The sequence below is a fragment of the Myotis yumanensis genome, unplaced genomic scaffold (assembly GCF_028538775.1).
Source record: "Myotis yumanensis isolate MYYU_CA2020_CCGP unplaced genomic scaffold, mMyoYum1.0.hap1 SCAF_2, whole genome shotgun sequence".
Lineage (NCBI taxonomy): Eukaryota > Metazoa > Chordata > Mammalia > Chiroptera > Vespertilionidae > Myotis > Myotis yumanensis.
Window position 1 is genome coordinate 209,013,154 of NW_027223753.1, and position 21,202 is coordinate 209,034,355.

The window sequence follows — 21,202 nt, forward strand, 5'->3', positions numbered from 1 at the left end:
TACATTATAAACATTTTAATTCAGAGTTTAGACTTAATCCATATTTACATTTTAGAAAATCCCATCTTTTTCATCCCTAAATGTACCATTAACACCTTATTAAAAATATAAATAACTTTCATACAAAGTTCACGAGTCTATAAATATGAACCTATTTGCCTCTCGAAAAGGCATTTGCAATAGCAGACGCTCAGCACTTTCTTATTCATACCATCAGGTCCTGGGCCCTGTGTGCCAAGCCCGTGCTGACCAGGGACCGGTCAGCTCGCTCTGATCCTTCGTTCTTGCACAAAGAGCAAGTCCTCAGTGATGGTTCCACAGCTCCCGATTGCCCTCCACTCACTTCCTGCGACCAGACAACTGTGGTTCTCTTTCTTCCACGATCTTAACCGAAATGAGCGGGGCTGCAAGGCGGCTGGCTTTACACCAACAGTGTATCCCCGTGGTCCCCATCCCCATGTCTTCCACCGAGCAGGTGCAGACTGTCCTCATCATCAGACGCATCTGCTTCTTCCTCACTGCCCAGCGGCTCCGAGGGGCGTTTCATGCCCCGCTGCTTGGAAACTGCCAGAGCGTACTGAATGTTATAGCGGTTCCAGTCGCAGCTGTGAAAGTGTGGGGTCGCGTTAGTGAAGCAGGAGTGACTTCTATTCCACCAGAAATGCTGGCTGGCCGGCACCCACCACCCTCTCTGCGACCCTGACGATACCCAGCCATGGTATGTTTTGTCCCTGAATGAGAGGACACTGGGAGCAGACCCTGCTGTGGTCCAGCTGGCGATGATACAACCCCCACCCAGCCCATCGACGCTGGCAAAACGTACAGTTTGGAAACATCATCCAAGTGCCGCTGGATGCTCTTCTGAAGGAACTGAACTGCCGGCAGCAGCTTCCCTGCTCTGGAAAGGAGACTTCCCTCAGTGCTCCGCAGCTATGAAAGGCCCATGGGCCGCCCTTCACGCTGTGTCTGCTTGTAAAGGCCCCCCTTCGTGGTGTATGGGCATCTGAAGGCCTCACGTCACACCACACATGCATGCAAAGCCCTCACCTCATGCTGTGCATCCACGTAAAGACCAATTCACGCCATGCTTGCATGTAAAGTTTCCCTTTTTATCTGCAAAGATCAGCTGTGACAGGAGTCACAGACGAATGAGCAGGTCAGCACATCGTACCTGGACTTCAGCTTCTGTCCATGCGCCATGAGCAATTTCTGAGTCCATATGAGGTAGAATTCCAGATGGCGAGACACTTCAAAGGATGAAGCCAAAAACTCAAGCACTTTCTCCACGTACAACTCGGGGAGGGAGGAGCTGATAACGTCAACTGTAAGAGAGAAGGAAACCCACGCTGACTCTGCCAAGAACTCAAACCAAGAGAAAAGCCGATTACAGCTTATGCCCTTTCTGCATGTGCACAGACCGAGAGCCCCGTCCAGCAGCTGTGGGTGCAGGGTCCTGGCAGCTCCCCGCCCCTTCCCCCTCCCCCATGCCCTGCCCCAGCCGGGCCTGGCACTCACTCTCATCCCAGGGCACTGACTCCAGGGTTTCCTGCAGCAGCAGCTTCTCGTTGAGCCGGACGGCCATCAGGATGGCCCTGGTGAAGTCCCTCTGGCGAAGTGCCGCCCGGATCCGCCCAGGGGTGACGCTGGTGTCCAGCTCAAAGGGGTCAAAGAGCATCTGGGTGTCCAGAGAGTAGATGAGGAGCCCCTCAGTGGTGGTGGCTGCCCAACAGCGCCCTGCGAAATGAAGCAGTCACATGGCTCCTAGACCATTATGCACATGTTTCCTCACTTATTTCAAGGAACAGGTACTGAACACAGTGCACGGTCCCTGAGGCAGCAGCACAGGAAGGAGCACGGGGATGTCTTCCTCTTGCTCCTGCCCCGGCCGCCAGGTGGCTCTGGGAGGAGCACCCGGGTCACTGGTCCAGCCGTCCTCCCACACCGTGTGCAGTGGCAGCAGACACATAGGTGCTCCCGCCTTGTTTACACTGGCAGACCTGGCAGAATTGCCTGGCAAGGGCAGCAGATACTTCCAACTGTGCAGGCCATGTGGTCTCTGCAGCAATATCTCAATTCCACCACATGCCCAGACAAAAGGACAAACTGGCATGGCTGTTCTGTAAAAATTCAACTTATAAACCAGGTGGCCACCAGACCTGCCTCTTGGCCGTGGTCGGCACCCCTGGCTCACAGTGGTACCATGCCAGGTGCTGCTCTGCACCTACTGTCCTTGTCCCCACTCCTCGCTGGAGTGTCAGCTATCAACTAGCAAAGACAAAGCTCATCACAACCCTGTCATGTTCTGGTCTGCACACCGCACACACATAATGGCCCCGGGCCCTGGCGGTACTGACCCCTCCCCACAGCTGCCAGAGGTGGTCTGCTAGACACTCTTAGAGGTGTGTGTGTGGGGGGCAGGATAGAGGAGCAAGGTACTTGATGGTAGATGAGGAGGCAGCCTCCCAGGATGGTCCCAATTGGCACATGAGGAGGGTGCTCAGAGCAGGTGCCTGCCTCCCTGTCCCCAAGCCCAGCCTGTTTGAGGTCACAGCTTTCATAGCCAACCTCCAGACAGGACAAAGATGACCATGCCTAATGCATGGGGGACAGTGCAGCTCAGACAGAGCTAGTCAGAAACTGAGACCGACATTGTCCCTGGGAGCAGAGGCATTGTGCACAGTGTGGGTCCATGCGGGACCCCACGCCTTCCAGCACCAACAATGCACTGCTTGGCTCACCTGTGGGAGAGAAGCGGAGTGAAGTCACCCTGATTTCAGGTTTGAAGTGACGAGAGCTCATGTCACCTGGAAATCAAAGGAACCACTCAGTTACAGGGCAACACATCCCTCATCAGGTGAGTCACTTCACTGGCCAGGGTGGCAGTCCTGTCCCTGTCCCTCCAGCCCTATTCGCAGATGTGGCACCTCAGACCTGCACGAACCAGCAGTGTGCATGTGGACTGGCCAGCCAACCACTTATTAGTTCCGGGAAGAGGCAGGCTGGTTCCGCCTCCACCTGTCCATCAGCCGGGAACTTGGAGCTGTGCACAAGCCGCATGACTACACCAGGCAGGTCTGAGTGGAGGCTCATCCTTCCTGGGTATTGTCACATGAATCCTTTCTGGCACATTGTTTTCAAATTTGCTTTGTAAATGGCAACACATTCTCATAGTAGGAAACTCCACAACTCAAAGGTGACCTGTGAAAGGTCTGTCTCCTCACTGCTCAGCCCTCGACTGCCTGGAGCCCTTCCTGGAGGCCACCAAGCCACGTTCCATGTGTGCCCCCCACCCTGAAAGACACTGCTGAGAGCGCTCAACCTCGGGTGACCGACGTTTGGAGCCAGGTCCTTGCGGGTCTATCTACACTCAGTGCCAACAGCAACACCCCCCGAAGTGGTGACAAAACACCCCTGGACAGGTGGAGCCACACTCAGTCGGAGGGTCTGGAGGACGTGTTCAGCGCAGGCCTGTTGCCACCTGGTGCAGAGAAGTGAGCGTACTGTGCTCTGTGGGGCATGGAGCTGCTCTAGAACCGGCATCGGCTCATTTGATCCTCCCCGTCACCCAGCCAGCTAAGGTGCCCTCACTCCCCAAGTGCAGGGCGGGCCTCGGGTGCCAGAGTGGGCATAAGCCAGGGCTAGAACGAACCGGGCCCAGGCCAGCTGCTGCAATACCATGCCACGTGTGGGCTTTCTGGCAGATAGATGTCCCTTCTCGATGGGACCCAAGTCTGCTGCCCTGTCCCTGTGAGGCACATGTACCCCTCGGGCCTCCTAGACTCCCCAACACTGAAGTCCTTGTGGCCCATATGGGGGGCGAGGCCTGGCCCAGGGAGCACACCGAGGCCCAAAGGTGAGGAGGACGCAGCTGTGCAGCAAGTCATAGGGAGCTTCCCGCAGCCCAGCCTCCAGCAGACACACGTGCACAGTGAGTTTTCAGACATGAACCACGGCAGCAATGACAAGGGAGTAAAACTGCTGCTGCCCAGGACAAGCAGGTGAGCAGGTGGCCTCCTGTGGCAGAGTCCACGGGGACATGAAGGACCCTCTGCTCACCTTTCCTTACGCCGGGCAAGGGAATCGCGACTCCGTTCTCCTCCCCGGCATCTTGATCAATTAGCGCCAGGTTGCCAAACTCTGTCATTTTCCTTCGGTTCAAAAATTCCTAGAAGAGTAAAACCCAGGTATCTCCGTAAGAGATGGGGGAGGGGAGCACGCCTCCCCTCCTTTGCTGTGTGTGTAACACTTAAGGAAACCCAGCCCTGTCTAGGGCGTGCACAGGACACAGGGCCTCTGAGAAGAGACAGCAACAAGCCAATTTCACGGCAGAACCTCCCTCAGAGCCTAGTGCGGGTGGACAGGAGTCCCTGCTGCCACAAGGGGGCTGGATTCTCTAACTCAACCTTCAGAAGACCCCTAGGGGTCTCTGTGAGGGGGATGAGCACAGGAGTCTGCTCCCTCAGACTGCCAGGCCCATCTTGGCCATCACGTGCCCTCATACCACAGCCCAGCCCCGCCCCACACCGGGTCCTGAGAAACCCAGAGCTGTGCTATGGAGCCCCTGCTGCTCGCTCACCTCCATGGCATCCAGCGACAGGTTGCAAGAGATCTCAAACTTCTTCCTGAGAATCTGCTCCCTGACGTGGTAGATGCACACAAACTTGGACATCCCTCCTGCCAGGACACTCTGGCCGTCCGCGGAGTAGCACAGAGTGGTGAAGGCCCTGCAGCGCAGGGGACTCGGACTTAGTCACCACTCGGGGACTGCGACGTGTGGTCCTCCCACACGTTCCCCAGCAGCCTCCTCAGCTCACTGCCTAGACACCCACACGACTCTAACCCTGCACGCATAGCACCCTAACCCTGCACACACAGCACACCAACCCTGCACCCACAGGACCCTAACCCTGCACACACAGGACCCTAACCCTGCACCCACAGGACCCTAACCCTGCACACACAGCACACCAACCCTGCACCCACAGGACCCTAACCCTGCACACACAGCACACCAACCCTGCACCCACAGGACCCTAACCCTGCACACACAGCACACCAACCCTGCACCCACAGGACCCTAACCCTGCACACACAGCACACCAACCCTGCACCCACAGGACCCTAACCCTGCACGCACAGCACACCAACCCTGCACCCACAGGACCCTAACCCTGCACGCACAGCACACCAACCCTGCACCCACAGCACCCTAACCCTGCACGCACAGCACACCAACCCTGCACCCACAGCACCCTAACCCTGCAGTCCCGTTCCCCTCAGTATCGGGCATGGGCTGCAGCCTCCTGGGAGGCACAACCTCAACACAAAAGGACCACGTGGTTCAAATCAGGGCGTGTCCTTGTGAAGTCAGAAGGAAATAGATGTCTTCAAAATTAAAAACCTCTGTGCTTCAAAGGACATCAAGAAAGCGAAGACAACCCACAGAATAGGAAAAATATTTGCAAATCATTATCTGATGTCTTGTTGTATCTTGAATATATGCATTCTTACAACTAAAATGAGAAAGACTCATTGACGCCAATTAAAATGGGCCAATGCTCTGGAGACACATTTATCCAAAGCTGACGATCCAACCCAACCCACCCATGAAAAGATGCTCAACAATATCAGTTCTGAGAAATGCAAATCAAAACCACGAGTTTTGCCATCTGGTGCGGAGAAGTGAGCATGCTGTGCTCTGTGGTGAACACGTCCTCAAACTGCAGCACCTCACACCAGAACGGCTGTGATGTGAAACGGACAACAGTACCGTGTTGGTGAGGGTGTGGGGGAATCGGAACCCTCCCACACTGCTGGGGGGCAAGGGACATGGTGCTGAGTCTTTGGAAAACCATCTGGCAGTTCGTCAAAAGTGAGTGTCACCCCAAGTCACCCAGCATGTCCATGGCGAGGGACAGACCTAACAGAGCAGAAGAGGTATCCACACCAACCAGTCCCGAGTGCTCAGAGCAGCGACGCTCACACGGCCTAAGTGGGGGACACTGCGATCTACTAAGCCACACAGAAACCCAACACAGGCTCAGTGCCCTCTCTAGGGGATGAGGGGTAGAGTCCCCTCTGCTGAGCAGGCTCCTGGGCTCCAGGGTGCAAGCCCCGGGTGAAAGACGCCCTGCCCCCAGCACGGCACTCACTTCCCCTTGGCCGAGTGCTTGGCGGTGATCTTGTCCAGCTCCTTCCTGCCCGTCTTGAGGTCGTGCCTGCCCTCGATGGAGCCCGTCTGCACGGCGTTCTCAGGGTCCCAGAAGGTGATCTGTGCATTCAGCGTGGCCACAGCCAGCTCTGCACCATCAGGTCGATAGGTCACAGCCAGAGCTGAAAAGAGATGGAGAATCAGAGCCTGAGGAAAACCCAGGCTAGACGGGCCACACCCTCGCTGTCCTCATTATCAGCTCCCTGAGGGATGGGCCTGGGCGGGGCGGGGATGGGGACACACAAGCTCTAGGACCAGGCCTCAGCACCAACAGCTCACAACCACATCAGCTACATGTGCAGACAGGGCCCCAGTGCAGCGGGGAAAGGGGGTCCAGACTTGGCCATAGTTGGGTACAGGGATGACTAAGCAGGGCCAGCCTGGTGGGAGGGCACAAGGGAGTCACACAGAGATCACGGCAAAGGTTGCTCTGATGGGATTGCAGGACAGACTGGAAACAGACTACCTGGAGATGGAGGTCAGTGTGGAGGCCCCATAAAGCTACCAAGAGGCCGGCTAGTAAGAGAATGAACCAGAGGCAGGTGGTGGGCAGGAAGCAGAGAAGCCCCCAGCGACCCGGAGTTGGCAGATGTGTTCTATGCAGGCCGGACAGCACACAGTCCAGCCTCTGCTGTGACCAATCAACTCTGCTGCCGCAGGGAAAGCAGCCACAGATGAGACGTCCACACTCCACTGGCTGTACACGGGGGCAACTTCATGCACAAGCACAGGTGGTGGGACTGGGGTGGCAAGGTCCACCCAGCCTGCCGTGGGGCCCCTGCACCTACTGCTTTTGGTGGACAAGGTTAACCTACCGGCCAGGGCAGAAGTGGCAGGAATCTGCAGCTGGGGCCCGCTCACTCTCTTAGGGGGGAGCCCGGCGCAGTGACACGACGGGGCTGCCAACCCTGACAGCTGTGGGGCCCTTGGGAGTCCTGGGCTTACATCCACACACACAGCTGAGTCGGGCAGGACCAGCACTGAGACCAGGCCTTCCCACCCTGGGCCACGACTTCCGCCTGCTCACCCACGGTGCAGCTCACCATCGGAGGTCAGAGCCAGCGTCTCGGTGGTCCTCCAGCTGTCCACCATGTCCCACAGGCGCACTGTCTTATCCCAGGAGGCGCTGGCCAGGATCGACTTCATCGGGTTGAAACACAGACCGCTGATGGGCCCCTCGTGGCCGGACAGGACCTACAACAGTTCACAAAGGAGGTCTGAGAGATGAGCTTGGTGGGTGGATCCACGCCAGACAAGGGAGCACCGATGCTGTGGCTGCTGAGACGCAACCCTTCTCTGAGTGCTCACGGCTATGGGATGAGGAAAGCGGGGAGGCGAGGCCAGAAACCTGGAGTCAACAGTGACCTCTGCCCCTCCTGCACCTGTGCCCCACCACCCGCCCCTCTGGAGCACAGCTCCTGGGACGAGTGGCCTTACCTCCAGCAGCCTGCCTGTCTGCATGGACCAGATAAAGATCTCGAAGGAGTCCTGGGCCCCGGCACAGACGATCTCCCCGCTGGAGTCCACCGCCACACAGGAGAACTGGGTGGGCCTCGGGGACGTGAAGGTGCGGAAGTTCCGGTACCTGCCGCGAAGAGAGAGGCCCCAGCTGACATCGCTCGCCGAGGCCCCTGCCGCCCGTGTGTTCCGGGGCCTGAATGCCGTGGCTCCATCCCGAGCCTCTGTCCACACCACAGGCTGCCCGACAATCCCAGAACCCTCGGCCTCACTCTCACAGCCCAACAGAGGAACAGCCTGCTCTGAGCCAGAGACTGAGCAGAAAAGTCACCTGTGAAGGTCAAAGGCCCGCACAGTCCCGTCCATGGAAGAGGTCACAATGACGTAGCCAGTGGCGGTGAAGGTCACGCCGGTGACGCCGCTCGAGTGCTCCGTAAAAGTGATGAAGCAGAAGCCACTGAGGGTGTTCCACACCTTGACCTGTGTGGGGAGTGAGGAGCCGGCGGGCCCCGGTTTGGGCTCACTCTCTCACACACACATGCACGTACAAATCCCGTGTGGACACCACCTGCCCCTCACCTCCTCCCATGAGGGAGGGCTGGGGGATTGTAGGGAGCCGTGTCACCCTGGGAAGTGCAGCAAGTCAGATGGTGGTTGGTAGCACCAAAGACCCCTCAGCCAAGTAACTACACGTGTGGGAGCCCAAGCTCAAACCAGAGAAAGACACCTGAACCCACTCCATTCAGATCCGGGTAAGTTTGTAAATGCCTTTTCCTGGGCCCGGATGAGGCGAGTGGGCCTGCAAGCCCTGGGCTGAACCCCGCAGCTGGGGCCTAGCCCAGTGCCTCGGTGACCCAATATGCCCCGGCCTGAGGACAGGGGCAGGACCCCACAGCTCCTCCCACCCGGGCCATGCTCCCTCCCCGCTGACCAGCCCACCTTGCCGTCATCCCCGCCGGTCACGATGTACTGCCCGTCAGGCGAGTATGCCAGGGACACCATGCTGTTGAAGTGGCCCTGCTGCTTGAGCACGTAGGACTCGCTCTGCCACTCCCACACCAGCAGCTGGCCCAGGCCTGAGGGGCACAGGGTGGGGCTGAGGACCTGATCCCAAGACCCTGCCCCGTGGGCAGACGAAGGCCCCGATTGCTCGTGAGATTGGGGAGGCGGGGGGGGGGGGGGGGGTATCTGGCCCTGGCTCATGCTGGCACCCTGAGTGCCCATCCCACTCTGAGGCAGGTGGCGCCATCATCCTCCACCTGCATGAGGGGACCCAGCGCAGACACACCCACCTCCTGAGTCCCCAGGTTGCAGAGTGGCCCCATACTCAGCCCACCAGAGCAGCCCCTGTTCTGGAAGTTTCACTGACTGCTCCTTCACCGGAGCCACTGCTGCCCCCTCTGCTCACAGCGTCTCCCAGTGCCGGAGGAGGGTCTGGGACGAGGTGGGACCACTGGCAGGTGTCCCAGAGCAGAAGCTCCTTGTTCTCACACCATCGGGCAGGAAGACGAACCTGAGCAGCCCAAGGCGATCCAGTCCCCGGAGCTATTGATGGCGACAGACTCGATCCTCTGATCGGAGATGCTGAGCAGAAAGCAGGACTCCGTGAGCACAAGCGCCTCCTGTCCCCACCCTCGGGGGCCAGCTTGCCATCGGAGACCACAGCCAGCCCCTCTGGCCTACACACTTCCTACCCACTCTCTCTCAGAGTCAACAACCCAATGCAAAAGCCCTGGCAGCCCCAGAGCGCTGCCCTGCCTTCTAGTCCCTGAAGGTGCATAGTTTTGTGGAGCAGAACATCCTCTATGTGCCAAAGATACAGAACAGAAGGGGAAAAAAAAGCTGAGACCCACACGTGGAACCAAAGCCCAGGGAAGGGAACATCTGCATCCCCTCCACTCCTCCGAGCACCTGGCCAGGATGGAGATGAAGCCAGGTGTCCTGGGGCCACTGCAAGGCCCGAGACCAGGGCAGGCACAGCATGGCCTCACCTGGTCCCCCCGACTAGCCCTTCAGACTTGCAAGTGCATAAGCCACGCCCACCAGAAAGCAGAGGCACCCACCTCAGGGAGTGGATGAGGTTGAACTCCGGGAGCTCGTGAAGGTGGAAGATTCCAGAAGCAAAACCAGTGACCAAGAGATGGATCTTCTTGTGATATGCTGCAGCTGTCAGATTGTTAAAATCTCCTTCTTTGTTGAAAAAGTACCTAAGTACAGGGGACAGCAGAGTTGGAAGTACCAGAGAGCCAAGCTGGTCTCACAGTCCTGCCTGGGACCAGAGGCCAGAGCGCCCGCTCCTTGTGGGCACTCGGGAAGCCGGCCCTCACTGTCCTGCTTCGAGTCCCCTATTCCCTCCCGCCCTCAGCTCTCCACTCCGAGCCTCCCTGCGCCTGGGACCCAAGGAGCCACTCAGCTGGTGCCCGAGCCAGGACTCCCCATGACGGGCCTACAATGAGCATCTGTTCTGTGCCTCTGGGTCCTCGCCCCGTGACACCGCCCATCCCCCCCCCCCCCGCCCCGCCCACCGGGGACCCATCTGAGGCAAGAGCCCACAGGAGCATGTCCCATTCCGGCCCGAGAGGGTACGAGGGCCCCCGCCCTCTGTGGACGGGAGACCTACTTGGCCAGCCGGGAGTACTTCACTTTGCCCTGCTGCTCCTCCGAGGCCGGCGTGGCTTTCCCTCGGATGGTGGTCTCCCGCTCCTCCTCCTCCTCCTCCTCCTCCTTTTCCCTCTGCAGCAGGTCTGCCTTCCAGCCCGTGGGGGCTTTCAGCCTCAAGCCCTCAGGGGGGGTGTCACACTGCCACACACACAGGGCTCCGTCCTGGCTGAGCGTGTAGAGCTGCAAGTGGGAGCACACAGGTGGGCACTGGTCACCCTGACCCCAGGCCCACACCGTCCACAGGCAGCTTGACAAGAACCCTGTTTGCCTGTCCCACAAAGCCTCCCCGCGCACCAGGGATATGACTCCCAACAGGCAGCCAACGGCCACCCATGACTCCCCAACTGACCCGGGTGGACGCAGGGGAGGGGGCACCTACATCGACAGGGGCGTGACCCGACTCTGTGGGGCTAGGGGTCTGGGTGCAGGGACATACGTCTAGGCTGTTGGATTCAAAGAAGCAGGCCACGATGGCGTCCTTGTGTCCGCCCAAAGCGTAGTAGATGAGGTTGTCCCAGCGCTCGGCCCCAAACACCCACGTGGACATGTCTTTGCTCCCGACCGCAAAGCACCTGGAAAGAGGAAACAGCTCATCCCCAGGGCTCCCAGCGAGCACTGCCCCAAGCACAGCAGAGACACCCCAGGGTGACTAGCAGGGACAGGTCAGGGTGTTGGCTACACCCATCTGTGTGTCTCCTGGAGCCTTGGTGGACACGTGTCACTGTTCTTCCTCGAAAAGTAGGCCCTCACAGGGTCAGCCAGAGAAGGCCCAAGAGCTGATCACAGAGCCCATTGGGTGCTGCTTGGGGAGTCAGTTCAAGCCTCCCTGAAACCGCCTGCCCCCGCCCTAAGATCCCAAATGGGGCAAACTCTGCTTATGGCGATGACAGAGCCAGACCCAGGTGCCTCTTAAGGTCTGGTCTCGAGGCACCCCACCCTTCTCTCATAGACCTGTCCCCCAGGAACGTGAGACTGCTGTCTCCCACAACATGCTGCCTGGGGACTGTGTCCCTGTCCCCCGCCCTCCACTGAGGCCAACTGGTCTGATGTACAAAGCAGCAGCCACCGCCAGACTTCGTCTCTCCCTGAACGCAGAACAACAGGCAGCTGAGAAAAAGTCAGCCACTCTCAGGTGCCTTCTGGGATGGTTAGGGACGGCGGCCATGAAAGGATGGGCCACAGCCGCTCCGGCACCCAGGCTGGGTCGCCCACCGGCCACGGCTCCTGAGGCCTGTGCTGGCATGAACCTGGCCAGTGCGCTGGGTTACAGCTTCCCTCGCCAGGGTGGATCCTGCCCTCCGGGTTCAGTGACCAACGCCAAGCAGTGTGGATCTAACTCCAACCAGGCACCCAGCCCCACACAAGGCTCAGGAGGCCATTTCAGAACGAAACGGGGCGTGACAACAGTCACCTGGCGCTCTTTCTCGAATAAGAGGATGGTTACAGGCATCCTTTCCGGCCCCCCAGCCACCCCACCCCGGCCTCACCGGGAATCATCTGTCCAGTCAATGTGTGTGGTCTCATCGTATGGCCCAAAGTAGGTTTTGTCCAGGACAAAGGCATTGAACTCTCTCTTCCTCCCAGGGGCGTGGTACATCTGAGCAATGTTGCCTTTCGTGATGACGAACTTCCTGTGGCAGAAACGGTAGTCCCGTAGTTATCCACATTCAACACCAGCCAGACCGGAGGCCAGCTCGGGCCCTGGGAGCACAGACCACCTGCTCCGAGGTTAGTCTCCGACGAGGCACCTGGGGGCCTGCCTCACTGTGGGGACCCAGGGGAAGGAGGACTGGCGGACGGCCAGGGAGGCTGCCCCACGCAGATCCCCCGCAGGCGCTCCCTCCCGCCAGCCCAGTCGCCAAAGCCCTGGGAGGAAACCAAAGGAAGATACTGGCCCTGCTGAGCAGGCAGGACCTCGGATGCTGGCCAGGGGGCTTCTCAGTGTGGACGTGAGGCTCACAGCTGAGCCCGGAGCCGCCCCTTCCCCGGCACATCCTGGTCAGCCCAGGTCTGAGCAGCCTGGGAACAAGCCCCCTTCCCCTCGGGCCTTGAACCTGGCCCCACACAGCCTCCTCACGACGACTTCGAAGCTGGTGGCTCCTTCACAGCCCCATGGTCTGGAGGCTGTGTGCCCACCAGCCCAGAGCAGGCGGAGCAGAGGGGCCGCGCGGGCAGCCCTGTAGGAGCCGGGACCCAGCGGGATCACTGGGTACCGGAACTGTCTGGGCTGCCAACACAAGGCACCCGCACCGGCTCCCACGGGGACTCCTGGGGGAAAAAGCCCTCCAGGTCTGCACCAGCCAGCTCCAGCCCTCGACAGCGCCGGTCCTGAGCCGGGAGGCCCTTACCTGCCATCGGGGGAGAAGGAGACGCTGTGCACGGAGCCCTTGAAGTGGAAGCGGTGGAGCACGGACCTGCAGACCAGGCTGACCAGCAGCGCGTTGCCCCCTGCAGGAAGGAAGGGCATGGCCACCATGTGACACCTGAGCTACAGCTGAACTGCAGCTGAACTGCGGGCTCCCAGCACGTCAAGCCCAGCCCTGCTTCGATGCCAAGGACTACGCCCACCACTCCACACTCCCCATACCCGGGTCCCAGTGTGCGGGCCTATACCCCCAACAGGACCTGGAGTCAGCTTTGTGTCACCCTGATGCCCACACCTGCTCCCCTCCCCCAACCTGTGCCATCCGTCACCACCCTGCACCACTGTCTCCTATCTCTTGGTCACTGGTGGTTACCTTCATCGACGATGATGGCGAGTCGGCCATCTGGGGACAGCCCCACACACTTGACATTGTACCGAGTGGTCAGGGGCAGGGTGTTGGACTTGTTGCTGTGAGACAAAAACCAGAGCCGTGAAGGTGGCCTCACGCTGTCAGGCGGGGAGGCCGGGACCACCAGGTCACCCGCCCCCACGACACACCCCTCCTGTCCCTGGGGCCAGAGCTCACCAAAAACCCTTGCTCCTCACTAAAGGGAGAGGAAGACACATGCCTGGAGAACATTTGGCACAGCATATTAAAAACCTAAAATATGGCCTTTTTAAGGTCAATTTTGCTTCTAGGACTGCACCTCCAAACCCTACCCATGTATAAAGTCAGAAGACTGGAAACAAGAGAGATTAACAGGGAGATTAACCACAAAGACAGCACATCCACGTAAAACTGTTTTTACAGAAACTGCACAAAAATGGAAAAATAAGTAATGTCAAAAACAAATAACCACTGGGTTAGATTCTAATTTTGTTCTTTATTTTATTTCCTAATTTTTCTTCAGTGAGTGTTTGATAGCTACACTAGAGAGCCCCCGTCAGATGTCATTTAAACAAACAGTGACAGTAACAACCATGCCAGCAGCCAGCCCTGGGCACACCCCGTGCAGGCATTGCTCTTGGGCGCTACAGCAAAGGCGAACGCTTGTACTACCGTCCTATCCTACAGACGGGGACACTGAGGCCTTCAGAACAGGGTAAAAACCCAGGCAGCCTCTGCAAGAAGAGGATCTTGCTCAGGCCGCCAAGTCTGGGGAGGGGTGACAGCCCGCCCATGCAGGGGTCCTTCCCTTAAGAAAGAAACATAGAAGCACTGCGCTGACCAGGCAGGAGTCCAGGGCGGCTTCCACGCCCTCGTACCTTTTCCCACACAGTTTAGCCCAGTGACATGTGATTGGTACCTTGAAGGTAACAACCTAGATACATGGGGTGTAGCTGAGGCACTAGAATGAAGAAACTGGGACTCCTCCAGCCAGTTCCACTGCGGACCCATCCACTCTATGCAATCCGGTGGCCTCCGCCTCAGGCTGCCTGAATTAACAGGTGTACTATTAAGAGGAAGTTAAGGAAAACACCGCTGATTTTTACATGCAAAACTATAATGACTGCTGCTGTTAACATGATTTTGGTGTTATGAACTTCATACTTTGTTTTTTAATCCTCACCAGAGGATATTTTTTCCACTGATGTTTACAGAGAGGGGAAGGGAGGGAGGGGGAAGAGAGAGAGACAGACACACACTGATCAGCTGCCTCCTACATGTGTCCCAACAGGGGCTGGGGATCGAGCCTGCAACCCAGGTACATGCTCTTGACCAGGATCCGAACCTATACTCCAACCACTGAACCACACTGTCCAGGGGTTAAGAACTTACTTTTTAAGGTCAAATACAGTGACTCTGTTTCCCACAGGACTGATCACAGAATTTCCATCACATGTAAAATTTAAGTTTCCACGCCGATAGACTGTCCCCAGCAAATTTGAAAACTGGAAAGAAAACAAAGTTGTCTTCATACAAAGAAAACACAGAATCTCAACTTCAGAAAAGGGCTAAGTGACAAAACTGATCAAGAAGATGGTGCAGGGCCCCCACAAGGTCCCTGGTCATCCCGGGGTCCCTCCAGTCACCCCGTGGGACACCTACTGGGCACCTACGCAGCCAGCCCTGAGCGAGAGAGGAAGAAGTGAGCCCAAGCCCTAGGGGCCCGAGCTCCCACGGAGGTGGCTGAGGGTACCATGAGCACCGGGGAAGCCTCCACAGACGGGAGGTATTTGCCAGGAGGAGGAGAGAACAGGGCCCACGTTTCAGGAGGAGAAAAGCTGCAACAAAGGAATGGCACCCACCCCAAGTGCACCTTGGGTTCAAGGCTTCCTGAACACAGGAGAAGCCTGCCAGCATCCTATTTATTAACTCGTTCATTATTCAATCATCAAACGTGAGTGTTGCCTGGAGTTATCTCTGTGCACAGGGCCTCTGCCCTCAATGCCCTCACGGTCTACTTGCAGCAGGCAGGGCGAAGGAGGCATCATTAGACATGGAGCGAGGCGCAGAGAGCAAACCCCAGCAGTGAGAGAGGAAGGGGCATTTCAGGGAGGGGGTCTTGGAGGGGCCGCCTGGGCTGGAACCTGGACGAAGATCGGCCAGGTCGAATTGGGAGCAATAGACCAGCAGGGCCGAGAACCTCGGGGAGCCCACGGGGCCTGGTCATCCAAGGTTGTAAGCAGAGGCATGCTCTGACCCAATTCCTACTTTTTGACAACCACTCCAATGACCACGGAGGCAAGAGGGGAAACGGGGAAGCCGCTTAGGCTTCTGGGATACTCCACACAGAAGGTGAGGGTGTCTCAACCAGGGAGGTAATGCCAGGAATGGAGACGCCCCTGCACGTCGTCCCATACGGGAGGGCGCAGGGCAGCGAAGCCCCTCGGGGTTTGGGTCACAGAGGAGTGCTGGGTAAGACAAGGGTCTCAAAGTCTAGGGGTTCTTGGTAAATGCTACTCTGGATACATGCTCACATGCAGCACAGCATTTTGCACGTGAGCTTTACCAGAAGCACAACGGGCAAGTTTAGCTCACTGTGAAGAAGGAAGCAACATGTGATCAGCCGGTGTGTATGAGCAACAGCTTCCCCTGCCTCCTTTATGTCGCAAGTGAAAATGCGATCAGCGGGTCGGCCGCTGGGGCAATGGTCCTGAGCAGCGGAGGAAGAGGACCGGAGTGACGTGGGGTGGGCCGGGCAACAGGTCTTGGACGCCTGCGCCTGCACCCCTCCCCGTCCACGGGGCTCGGGGAACCGGGATTTCAGCTCCGGGCCGGCCTACCCGCCCCACATCGCCGCCCACGCCCCGGCCAGCCTTCCATCCCGGTCCAGGACGCTGCGGCGCTGGGAACCCTCGCGGCCCGACTCCCTCGGGTTACGCTGGAGACGGTGCTGCCGGACGCCGAGCCCACCCCGGCCTCGGTTGCTGGCCCCCACGCCGCAGGTCTCCAGCACCGACATCCCCGCCTCCGCTTCCCCCGGCAGGCGACCAGCGTTCATGCTCACCCGGTACGCGAACTTCATCGCGGCCGCCGCACGTGTGGCGCCACACAGTCTCGTTGCCCTGCCCGCCGGCTTGCGACAAGTTCCGGGCCGGACCGCGGCCCCGCGCCACAGCGCCCCCAGCGGCCCGGAGGCGCAGCGCCGCCGGAAGCGGAGTCCCAGCCCTAGACCCCGCCCACAGGCGGAGCCTCCGCCCTCGGGCCCCGCCCCCTGCCGCCCTGGAGTCGCGCGCTTGCGCAGGGCCGGCGCAGGCAGGGAGGATTGGATCTTTGCGGGCTTGCGTTGGGCTGGTCCCCGCTGGCCAGAGGAACCCTTCATGCACTAAGGAAAGTGAGAAGATCCGACCTCGCGCTTACTTACTAGCGTTGGATTATGAAAGGAGAATAAAAAAGAACGAGACTCTGAATAAGTTGAAAACCACACTTTTCCGAAAAAACTGTATTAGCCATACTACCAAACATCACAGAGGCAGTAACCTTGTCAAATGTTAGGTTGGCAAACATGTCTACAAAAACTGAAACCTCTGAAACTCACTTGTCTTAGTTCTTGTGAGCTCCGGGGTAATAAGTTATGGAAAAAAAATCCCTAATGGTCCCCCAACGCGAATAATCTACACTTAGAGTCAGAAACAAAGTTAAGGGAGAAAAAAACAAGAAAACTCTGTAACTCTATACAATTTTCACATCCCACAGAAAAGAACAAAATGCAAATCAGTTTCTTTTTAAAATGTGTATTTTCAGAATTTAAAATGCTTACATTTTAAACAGTCTTAATACAATGGTTTTAGTCTAACAATATATTACAGAATGTGAAAAATGACTTTCATAGTAAACCTTGAAAATGGAATTAATACCTGCAGTGTCAAAGTCACCAACTTGTCACCTTTTCCAGTCACAGAATCCCAGCAAATTCGATTAACAATGCCTTCTAGTTTTATAGCTTGGTGTATAAAATGAGTAAGTTTAGAGGAAGGGACATTTTCATGAAAAAAAAATCAAATTTTAAAATCATGGAGGATTTATTTTAAAGATCACAGTTAACAGTGAAATGTTTATGTCAGCCTAATTCTTTAATAAAAAATATTTAACGTTTCATTTTATATACACACCTGGAGTGTTTAAATTCATTTTATAACAATCTTATTTTAAACACTAAAAACAATTTGAATATAAGTCTGTGTGTATTTTCTCTACTGACTCTTTATGGGATATCTATCCTCATCAACTAAGACTTACTAATTTAGAAATCCAACCCATTACAGCCTGTGCTGACAATGGAACTGTAGGTAGAAGTCATTTTCAGATTAAATACATCTATTTTCACATTAGAATCAGAAGAGTTATAATTTTTCCAATCATAGGAGACCCCATGAAATTCACCAAAATTATAACTTACTTTCTGTTCCTTTTGCTAATATTTACATTTCCACACATATTTGCAAAGTAGCTGCATATTGTTTTTTTAAGATGCATATTCTAAATCTGGCTTCATAATTATTTAACAGCTGCTACATCTTTATCAACTAAACCAGCTAGTCTCAAACCCATAAGCCTTATTTTAAACACCACAAAAATCCAAGTGTAGCCTTTCAGTTAAAAAAAAAAAGAAAAAAGATAAAGTTTTAGGTGACATTCTTCCTTTGTGTAAAAAACAAAAATAAAATTTAAAAAACAGAGGTACTCTATCTTAAAGTACCTTTAAAATGGTAATTTATATTGTAAAAGATCATTTGGTTAGGGTAAAAAAACAAAACCTGAGATAAATTTGATTTCCTTAAATTTTCAGACAGTAAGAAACCACCATAAACATCTGGATTTCCCCTTCATTTTTCCCTTCTCTATAATTAGAGAATGTCATCTGGGAGTAGAGCCCAGACACAAACAGAAATAAGGTCACCATTGAATCACACTGCTCCTTCAGAAGGAAGGGGGAAAGTTACACATGGATTTGTCCCCTGGGCTCCAAGGCTGACCATGAGAATTAGAGCTTTTCTGGCCAAATCAAATCTCAAAAGATCTCTTCATTCACAGGGCTTGGTAGATCTTTGTAGGGCAATCATCAATTTTTACAATAAAACAAATGTATTTTAGAAACTCTAAACCATCATTAGATGCTGAAGTTCTAATTTGCCTAAAAAGTTGACCAAGTTTATTAGTTTTAAACGGCTCATAAGGAAGATAAATTTCTGGAAAGTTTAATTAAATACACAAATATTTATCTTCTTCACACACTTCTCCAATTTCTATAAACGAAGAAGACATGGGGGAGAAATGACACCACCTGTATGTGTTCAATGAGTTGATACAGACAACCTACAGAACAATGAGACTGCTGTGTTGTGGATGTACGTACTGTTCTGACCTTTTACCCCAGTACCAGCCTCTCTCAAGCAGGTGACGAGCCTGGCTAGTAGCAGCTGCGGGAGGCTCCTATTTCTGTAAGGCTTACACATTTGAGGTTATTCACATGAAGCCCCACCCTCACTTGCATTAATCTGTTCAAGTTCAATTCTGATCACACTTTCCTAGTGAATTAAGAGTTCTCTATTCCATATGTACAAAAATACATTGCTTTGGAGAGGTGGAAAAGGTTTAATACATACAACACTTATTTACAAGCTGTGACTTTCACACCAATAAAAACAAACACGCATTTATTCTGTCCTTGATTTTTGGTGCAACTTATACATAAACATTACCTCAGTTAATTTGTACTTTTAAAAATAATAAATCAACCATATGTACAATTAAATTTACAACCGAAAACAAATTAATCCATTGGTATGATATAACTGCAATTTAGTGGACCAGCAGAGAATATGCCAAGACTTTCGTCCCTCCTACAACCAGACTAGAAATGCACTGAGAGGACCCCTCTAATCTTCACTTAAATGGAACCTCTAAATTTCTAAGATTTAAGGTGCAAAAGAAAAATATTGATTTTACAGTTACAATTAGATGTAAAGACTTTAAGTTTAAAGGTGAGAGAAAACACAACATATTAACCCTCACATATATGACAATTAAAATAAATATATTTTTAATTTCAAGTGCATATAATATTCAATCAACATTATGAGGGAAAAAAGTGTCCCAGAAACATTTATTCCTAAGCTGCTTCAACACTGAACTGTTCCTTAGGCCCTGCTCTATCTTAAAGTACCTTTAAAATGGCTCCAGTAATGGGTGCTCCAGGTCCGCCCAGTTTGACATCCCAAGGCACAGAAGGGGTTGTTCCCTCCCCACCCCACCCATTAGCCCACCCACCTGCCCCAAAAGGGTATTTTTCTAGAAAAGCACAACTAGATGAGCTGAGGTAAAGGACTGTGTTACTCCTTAGGAGACTGACAAATCCACCTGGTCCAGAAATTGGGCGGCCGTGTGACCAGAAAGGCACACACGTGTTACTGATAAGACTGCAAGGCCTGTTGTGTGCCTCTCTGGAAGACACACAGACCTCCATAAAGAACCAGAAGAAGAAGAAGTAGAAGGAAAAGAACCAGAAGGTTGTCTGGGTGAAAGACCCCTCTGCAGAGCTTTCGTGAGCAGGGAGTGAGGGATAAGGAAGTGGGCTCCGGGCCAGCACTGGGGGACACCAGCACAGGGACAGGGAGATGAGAAAGTAACAAGTAACCTTACACCACTGACAACACAAACTTAACGCTGGACTCAGCTGACCGGCTGCACACTGAGACGCTCTGATGCTTCCATGGCCAGGCAGAGTCCCCAGATCTGGTTAGAGCTAGAATGACAATGGAGGACAATCGAGTAGGATCCCTTGGAGTGCATTCACACTGGGTCTGGGCGTGTTAACTGGAGGAGTGGTCATGTGACACTGACTTCTAGAACATGGTCATCTTTGCTGGGGATGACCAGGATCTGCATGCCCGTGCTGGAGTTGAAGACCTGGCCGGGCGGCAGCGCCTGCAGCCGGGGCATAGGCAAGCCTTTATGCTCACTGCTGGCGGCCGAGTGCACGCTGCCCCTGCTCTTGATGCTGCTGCTGTCCAGCTGGTCATCCACGTGCTTGTCCACTGACAGGCTGTCGTTTTCTATCCAGCTGTCTGCAAAACATACAGGAAGTGAGATGAGGCCACGGCCGCAGAGCTTTTACCCACCATGGGGAGTAGCAAGCCTCCCAAGACAACCTTCAGTGCAGCAGCATGTTAACTCAGGCAACCCGTACAGGAACCTAGCACACAAGTCCTCAAAGAACTGAGCTCCAGAGCAGTTGCCTAAGGCTGGTCACCCTGCCCAGGTTTGGGCTTTAGGTTCCACTGGCCCAGAGAACATGCTGTGGTCAGCAGGCCTGCTCCCCGCACCACTGAGTCCTTACCAGCGTCCAGTTGTGAGGAGTGCGCAGAGTGATGTGGGAGGTACTTAAAGAGCCTGACGTCGGGAAGGGGCAGGTAACCCGCAAACAGGGGCATCACCTCCATGTGGACTCTGTGCGTTGCCTGAGCGACCACAGGCATAGAGATGACTCCAGAACTTTTCCCACACACTGCCCAGTTGCTACTGTTGTCGACCACTGAAACAGAGAGGGAAGCACTGTCTTACCCCGGAAAAGGGCATGCATATTCATACCAAATAAAAGCATCAACAGTCTCACACTCAGCATAAAATCCCAAACATGTCTCTGCCTCCATGTCTTGTGACTGCACGTTCCAGTAAGACACACACGGTGGAGCAAGCAAGACACATGCTGATGCCAGGGAAATCACTCTTCTCATCAATAAACGAACAAGGGTTCAATTCTGTTCGAAATCACCGCACAACCTGTGTGATACTTCAGGAGCATGGCTGCCTGGCTGCTAAATGAAGAATGGGGGCGGCACCAAGGGTGGCATTTTCTAATGGGTGGCATCAGAGCAGAGAGGCTACATCCCAGCTGCCGCTCAGTCTAATACACGGTAGGTGTTATTATTGACACCAATAATAACACAGCTGTGTATAATCCAGTGCAAGTCAAACACTTAACTGAGCCGTCACTCCAAAGTATGTAGGACAGCATCGTTGTCCTCAAGAAGCAGATGACCCTGCAAAGAGGGCAGAGCAT

General features: G+C 54.8%; 2 protein-coding genes across 4 annotated transcripts in view; both read right to left on the reverse strand.

The window, feature by feature from the left end:
- Positions 1 to 16,219, reverse strand: PWP2 (PWP2 small subunit processome component). The gene is made up of 21 exons (XM_070407095.1): positions 16,148 to 16,219; positions 14,476 to 14,588; positions 13,069 to 13,163; positions 12,679 to 12,778; positions 11,818 to 11,961; positions 10,767 to 10,902; positions 10,290 to 10,510; positions 9,733 to 9,876; positions 9,183 to 9,253; positions 8,609 to 8,745; positions 8,001 to 8,149; positions 7,649 to 7,796; positions 7,255 to 7,405; positions 6,153 to 6,333; positions 4,577 to 4,724; positions 4,057 to 4,165; positions 2,739 to 2,804; positions 1,516 to 1,734; positions 1,172 to 1,322; positions 824 to 898; positions 1 to 605 (listed from the first exon to the last, which is right to left on the reverse strand). Exons 1-21 carry the CDS (start codon positions 16,163 to 16,165, stop codon positions 422 to 424), a joined length of 2,760 nt encoding a protein of 919 aa, XP_070263196.1. The 5' UTR covers positions 16,166 to 16,219; the 3' UTR covers positions 1 to 421.
- A 2,546-nt stretch (positions 16,220 to 18,765) lies between these two features.
- Positions 18,766 to 21,202, reverse strand: part of TRAPPC10 (trafficking protein particle complex subunit 10) — a 78,650-nt gene continuing 76,213 nt past the window's right edge. For all 3 annotated transcript variants that reach the window (XM_070407097.1, XM_070407096.1, XM_070407098.1), the window contains 2 exons: positions 20,480 to 20,674; positions 18,766 to 20,207 (listed from right to left, as the gene is read on the reverse strand). In XM_070407097.1, coding sequence (XP_070263198.1) covers positions 19,969 to 20,207; positions 20,480 to 20,674 — 434 coding nt within the window. In that variant the 3' untranslated portion in view covers positions 18,766 to 19,968. The remainder of the gene's footprint in view (positions 20,208 to 20,479; positions 20,675 to 21,202) is intronic.

Excerpts from the sequence above, each read along its gene's own strand:
- PWP2 (XM_070407095.1), bottom strand. Across the intron at positions 9,254-9,732 it reads AACCTCATCCACTCCCTGAG|CATCTCCGATCAGAGGATCG; the intron begins GTGGGTGCCTCT and ends CTTTCTGCTCAG. Across the intron at positions 1,323-1,515 it reads GTCAGTGCCCTGGGATGAGA|TTGACGTTATCAGCTCCTCC; the intron begins GTGAGTGCCAGG and ends TCTCTCTTACAG.